The following is a 7,226-nucleotide window of genomic DNA, read 5'->3' on the forward strand; positions in this document are numbered from 1 at the left end:
CAAGGGTTATCTCTGGCACCGTTGGCCCTATTGATGCTGATGTGATTTCTCACATGGCCCTCTTCTAGCGCCACCATCAGGCCGATTGTTTACAGATTACAGATTTTGGCCTAAAATCACCCAAAGTGGTACACAGTATTTCTAAAATCATGTCATCAACATGGATCTGTCCCATTTCCCATATTCCCTCCTGATTGGCCACGATTGCCTTCTAAAGTTTGTGTATGCGACCTGGAGGTTGTTCATCCTGTATCCTGTGTGATTTCTCTCTCCTGATTAAATTGGTATCTCCACCTAAAAAAATGCATTTTCTGTTTATTAAAGGAGTAGTTTACCCCCATCCTTAAAGGGGGCCACCGCCACACCATGCTTTTAAGAATATATATTTTATATAAATATTGGTCCATATTCCATATACGGTTTTATACAGGTTTTAGCCTAAACAACCACTCAGATATTGAAATGTTATGTTCTGTCTGTCTCTAATTCCAAGCCGTTTCAGATGCAATGCCAAAATGCCCTTTTTTGGCAACGGGGCTCTGTCTTTGGGCTAAAATTGGAACAATACAGAGAAGACTAGAATGGTACCATCTTCCCTGTATCGTTCCAATTTTAGCACCACTTTACCCCGCCATGAAGTCTCAATAGAATGATAGTATGTCATTGAAGTCACAGCAGGGGCTTTCTATCTAGTTTGAATAAGGCTTCGCAAATAGCCTCATATGAACATACCCATCACAGTGATGCGCCAATTGTCCAAAACGATGACATCAGTCCACCTGATTAGCCAGTGACTTCTTAAATAATTCAGATGGTACAGGTATATAGTCAATGAGGATGAATTTCACCAGTGTGAGGCAGTAGAGATTCTGCCTCAGTGCCGCATAGCTGTACATAGTCATCATCAGGCCCCACATGCTGGAAGATATACCGTATTCACACCTGGCGTGTTATATGACACATTTAACTAGACTTTATGAATGCACTCCAGGCAGAGTCGCTCCCCGTGAGCATTTACCATTATTATGATCCTGAGTCACGACATAGCAGGCTGACCAGACCACCAAGGAAGAATGTATTTATCCAGGGGATCTCATTGCTTTGGAATGTGTGTGGTGCATGTGTCGTGTGTGTGTGTGTGTGTGTGTGTGTGTGTGTGTGTGTGTGTGTGTGTGTGTGTGCGTGTGCGTGTGCACGCGCGCCTGTGTGCGTTGCGCGTCGAGTCAACATTATAGAGATAAGTGACCTTCAAAAAACAACAGCTGTCCATCAATGTCAGCTCAGCCTATCCAAAGGAAATGTTAGCCTCTGGTCCCCAATGTTTGTAGAATGACTGTGAAAATATGCCTCTACTGCCATCCTGTGGAGTATTTATGCATAGCAGATCATGGCATCAAGCAGGTGACATTGCTGGGTGGCTCCACAAAAGGACTGTGTGGCTTTTGCAGCTGGTAAACCGGGCAAATAAAATAAAGCCGGAGGAGCCGTGTAATTCTTAACCCACCCACAAAGGGTGAAATGAGCCCCCAACCGCACTGCCATGCAAATAGTGCTGTGGTGTAAAATGCTGTAGCATTTAAAATCAGGTAATATGCACACATTTGGCACAAAACTCACCTCTTTCTATGCAAATAATCCTAATTTACTACTGGTCTTTCCTCTAGTCTAGTGCCACCATTAGGCCTACATTTCCACGTTCACATATTGAGATATCTCAAGGTTGGATTACATTGTTCCAGACACTTTCGTCAGAAACAAAATGTTTTGAAAATGACAGGCTCGATTGCTATGGTATTTTCTGTGCACCTACCTCCTCCCAAATGAACCCTACTGATGACTAAGCGTTCATGCACATCGGTGCGTTTTTTTTCGGCCGAATATCAGAGCGAAATTCGGAGCACGTAAATATAAAAAATCAAGCTCACGTTATGTCAATCACGTTTGCACACTGCCGCCCGTTATTTCATCCGTATCCACCTGTTTCCTTGAGAATTTACTGTAGAATTATTTGTGGGACACTTCCAGAGAACAGCAGACATACAAGCTCACGTCACGTCGCAGATGCGACCGTTGTGAGCTTGTAGATCACTCTTGGCTGCGGCGCCGTAACTGCCGCACTCCTTCTGCGCAATGCACGATGGGACGTTGGAAAGTTGTGGATATATTTCTTTTTAAACGCAATAATGTGCAACCACCTTAGGATTCTTTTTTTAACATAGTTCATATTGACACATACTGTAAATGAATATATGAATTTTAAGTAATGAATAAGTGTCAAGATAAGCAGCTGTAAGATCACACTTTCTCAAAGTAATGTATAAATGAGGAAAAGAACTATGTACCCACCCACATACCACTGCAACTACGATCACAATGCATTTATGTATATGCATCTATCTCTCACTGTGTCTCTACTTCTGTGATCATAACGTCTGTGTGCTGTGTCTGTCGTTTGTCTCCTGTTACATGTTACCATCAGGGGTGAGGATGAGGTGAGCCAGAAGAACAACGCTCTGAAACAGGTGAGGGAGCTGCAGGCCCAGCTGTCGGAGCTGCAGGAGGACCTGGAGTCTGAGAAACAGGCCCGGAACAAAGCAGAGAAACTCAAGAGGGACCTGAGCGAGGAGCTGGAAGCTCTGAAGACGGAGTTGGAGGACACCCTGGATACCACTGCCGCTCAACAGGAGCTCAGGTACTCACAGTTCTGTTTCTCCTCACTGGCTTGTTTATCTCTGTAGCGTACAATAAATAAAGCCGTTCGGCGAGCACTGTTATCCGGAGAAAATTCAAATGAAGTGCAATAGCAAAACAAGCGACAGCATCACAGGCAGCTAATAATAACTGTGAGACTTGAAGTAGTAGCTTTAACCCATCAAAAAGAAAAAAGTGATCCAGGCACTCAAAGGTTTAAAAAGGGGGGAACAAGACTTTATTACATTAGTTTAAAAAGCCGACATGTTTCGACCATACACTGGTCATCATCAGGGCATGTAGTAACTTTAACCCATTAAAGCATCGTTGGCTATTCTAAAATAGCATACAGTATACACGCTCGCAACGCGGCATGAAGTGCCGCGCTCCAAGCTTGTACATATGCTATTTTTTACATTTTTTAAAAAGTCTTAAAAGTGTGAGAACTTCTGATTTAGAAGGCATTTGTAGAACCAGCCTCATATCAGGTCTTAATGGGTTAAATGAGGAGCATTCCTTTGTTGATGCCCGTTGAACGTTCTTGTGTTCTCTATCGCTCTCAGGACCAAGCGTGAGCAAGAGGTGGCTGAGCTGAAGAAGGCCCTTGAGGAGGAGACCAAGAACCATGAGGCCCAGATTCAGGAGATGAGACAGAGGCATGTCACCGCCCTGGAAGAAGTGTCTGAACAGTTGGAGCAGGCCAAGAGGGTATGACTGTGGCAGTGTGGCACTTCCAAGTCACCTACTTTACCTTATGCTGCCAGCGTGGCTTTTACCCATTATTATTCTAAATCCAAACAGTTTTCTGAAAAACTTATGTTGCTATATGAGTGGTTTTCAAACTTTTTCATGTCAAGAACCCCATTTTGGCGCAGACTCCCCCATCTCAAAATATGTTGTTCCAGGGGCCCTCAGAAGCAAGGATTTGAGTTAAACTTAAAAATCATATATGATGCATTTTGTGGGCAAGCATTGCTCTGGCATGCTCGTACAGTGTATGGTCACCATTAACTTCATTCATATTTTCTGAAGTCGAGTTTACTATTTTGCCTCAGCAAACAAGAACAGTGACATGACCACTGAAGGTAGCGGTTAAAAAACATGAAGTAATGGTTGTAGTTGTAGTCACATTCTCAGACTTTACACTAGTGACATCACCGGAGTAAAATTTCAGCATCACACGGAAGACTGCTCAGATTTATGACTACTAATGCAACATTAGCCCTATATCAAATACATTTACATCCCTTTAAGACATGTCTCCTGTCCATAGCAGCAGTTATGGCTCACTTATGGCACCCTGCAATAGCCGTCATAGGTAGTGATTTCTATTTCAAGTTAACTAATAAATGTTATTTATTTTACTTGCCTTTTTTTCCAACACAATAAAGTCCTGAGACTAAAGTCCTGAGTCCCCCTTGCCTAGCCTTTACTTCACAACTTGGATTCTCACATTGGTTCAAACTGGAATTCTCTGTTATGGAGATGTCCTAACTAGTGTTTGGACTCTTATGTATATGTAGGGGTGCAACAGTAATATAAATAATCCTTAGAAGAAAAAGATATCTAACATAAATGTAGACGAACTAGCAAATACATGCATCTACAAATGTAAAATAGATTTATCCGATTTTAAAAAGGCAATCAGAATTCATTAATTTATCAAAAAAAATATAAAAGCACTTCAAGATTATTCAATTAATCAAATAAGTAATCGAAAGAATAATCAACATTCGATAGTTGCAGCCCTTAAGATACAGTATGTGCCATGTGATGCTGTGTCCAGTTCAAGGCTAACCTGGAGAAGACTAAGCAGAGCCAGGAGAGTGCCAACAAGGAGATGGCCGTGGAGGTGAAGGGCCTGCAGCAGGCCAAGACTGAGTCTGAGCATAAGAGGAAGAAACTGGAGTCACAGCTGCAGGAGATCATGGCCCGAGTCACAGAGGGAGAGAAATGCAAGGGAGAGATGGCTGACCGCTCACACAAACTACAGGTGGGTGATTGGGTGCTACGGGGCCTGCAGAGACGCATTTAACCGCTTCAACCCTAGCATCCCTCTTCTGGGGTGTACATTCGGTGAAAAATATCAGATCCACACGTCCACATTGTGTTGCGCTGTGACGCATTGTCAGCGTGTAGATCTGCTATTTTCCTCAAAGATATTTGTATCCCATGGGAATATATTCAACTAATTATAGGGTTTAAGTGATATACAGTCATTCATAAACATATCTTTGGCTGGCAAACCACAACCTCCTGCCCTGATTTCTCACATGGCTCTCTTCTAGCGCCACCATGAGGCCATTTCTTGCAAAACAATTTTTTGGGCACTGCTCCTACAGATTTTGCCCTAAAATCACGCAAAGCTGTACACAGTATCTCTAAAGTCATGTCATCAACATGGATCTGTCCCATATTCCCTCCTGATTGGCTACGATTGCCTTCTAAAGTTTGTGTATGCAAACTGACAGTCGCTTATCTCCCGATTAGGGAGTCTTACTGGTATACAGTCATTCATAAACACAATTTACTTGGTACACAGGTACACAAATATGAAATGTGTGCTATTTGCATTTGTTGTGTAGCTTTTGCATACTTCAAGTTCACATTAAACTTTCTTGCCTGGACTAATAATGATAACCTTTATTTGTATAGCACCTTTCATGACATAAAATGCAGCTCAAGAAATAGACTCTAGAAATAGAAATAGATTCCTGGTGTTCAGCCGTTATTTTGATGTCTCTGCAGGCTGAGTTGGACAACGTGTCTTCCCTGCTGGAGGACTCTGAGAGGAAGGGCATCAAGATGACCAAGGATGTTACTGGGCTGGAGAATCAGCTGCAGGACACTCAGGTGAGATACACAGCAGCTACACAGTGTGAAGTTAAACCCTAAATGTCTTTTACATTAACGGTAACTTCTACTTAGTTGACCACGACAAATAGATCTGCTAGTAGATCTACCGGTATTATTGGCAAAATATCCACCCATACACACAAATGCGTGTGTGTGTATGCGTGGATATTTTTTGAGCACCTGCCTTACTCTACTGTTTGTGCGTGTGTGTGTGTGTGTGTGTGTGTGTGTGCGCGTAGGAGCTGCTCCAGGAGGAGACTCGTCAGAAGCTGAACCTGAGCACCCGCATCCGCCAGCTGGAAGAGGAGAAGAGCGCTCTGCAAGAGCAGCAGGAGGAAGACGAGGAGGCGCGCAAGAACCTGGAGAAACAGCTGCTGACGCTGCAGGCACAGGTAGGAGGAGAGACTCCTCTCTCCAACACTCACAGGGACATGTTCACATGAGCAGATATTGCTTAGCTTAGAATCAATTCACATTGATTGGCACGCATACATGGCAGGCTGCAATATGTGCTATTTACAACTGAATGCTGTTCCATGTTGTAAAACGAAAATAGTTTGGACCATTTGGGTGAGTGTATGAAGTAATTTAATGAGTGCTCTTTGAGGTCATATCACGTCACGTGTGATGATTTTTCTTCTTCTTTTACCATTTTGTACTTTATTACCTTAATGTTACTTATAAATTTCATTTGTGGACTAATTGAACTATAAATGAATAATTATATTATTAGTATTATTAATAATCATAATTTGCAGCAAACGATTTATTATGCATCTAGATCACCATGTGCATAGTATTGTATTTCTATATAAATTAATGAATAAAAAGATTTTTGGCTGTCTCAACACAGCGCATCCCTTACGTTAATTATTCAGACACATTTTAAAGAACACAATGTTTCCAGTGCCAACATGCTGACACCAAAGTAATAAACAAAATAAAGCAATACCACTTACTCTATGGTCTATATATATACCTCATCACACTCATTTCTAACGTGTCTTTAGCTATGTGAGACCAAGAAGAAGCTGGATGATGATGTGGGAGCCATGGAGGGCCTGGAGGAGCTGAAGAGGAAGCTGCAGAAGGACATGGAGTTGACCGGCCAGCGTCTGGAGGAGAAGACCATCGCCTTCGAGAAGATGGAGAAGACAAAGACCCGCCTGCAGCAGGAGCTGGACGATCTGACGGTGGACCTCGACCACCAGAGACAGATCGTCTCCAACCTGGAGAAGAAGCAGAAGAAGTTTGACCAGGTTGGACTACAGTTGTAGCAGACAAATTGAACTAGATAGCCAGGTATGAGAGGACCGAGCTTAGTCTTGCGAGGAGAAGATTGATTATTTGCCAGTGGGCCTTTATGTTTCAAAATATTTAACAAACTTTTGTTACTGTGTATGTATGTACTGTAGAGAGAGAGAGAGATCCATAGCCATACCATGCACATTTGAATCCTTATTTAGCTGGCTGTCTTTTTCTTTAATTCCCTTGAAGCCACAAGCCTCATCACATCCTATGATCCTCATCAAATAACCATTTGCATTTTTGATCCCATCCCTGTCTAGATGCTGGCTGAGGAGAAGAGCATCTCGGCCCGCTATGCTGAGGAGCGTGACCGTGCGGAGGCAGAGGCCAGGGAGAAGGAGACCAAGGCTCTGTCTATGACCAGAGCCCTG

The 7,226-nt window shown here is 42.9% G+C and overlaps 1 protein-coding gene across 1 annotated transcript in view; it reads left to right on the plus strand.

The window, feature by feature from the left end:
• The window catches only part of LOC308282558 (myosin-10-like), a 112,383-nt gene that overhangs the window by 100,984 nt on the left and 4,173 nt on the right, over positions 1-7,226 (plus strand). Inside the window, exons 27-33 of the mRNA XM_080722938.1 lie at positions 2,480-2,692; positions 3,255-3,399; positions 4,478-4,684; positions 5,440-5,544; positions 5,787-5,939; positions 6,558-6,806; positions 7,116-7,226. The exon at positions 7,116-7,226 is cut by the window's right edge and continues 102 nt beyond it. Of these exons, the coding sequence (XP_080579064.1) occupies positions 2,480-2,692; positions 3,255-3,399; positions 4,478-4,684; positions 5,440-5,544; positions 5,787-5,939; positions 6,558-6,806; positions 7,116-7,226 (1,183 nt within the window). The remainder of the gene's footprint in view (positions 1-2,479; positions 2,693-3,254; positions 3,400-4,477; positions 4,685-5,439; positions 5,545-5,786; positions 5,940-6,557; positions 6,807-7,115) is intronic.

The sequence above is a fragment of the Nannobrachium achirus genome, assembly GCF_963921795.1.
Source record: "Nannobrachium achirus genome assembly, chromosome: 4".
Taxonomy (NCBI): domain Eukaryota; kingdom Metazoa; phylum Chordata; class Actinopteri; order Myctophiformes; family Myctophidae; genus Nannobrachium; species Nannobrachium achirus.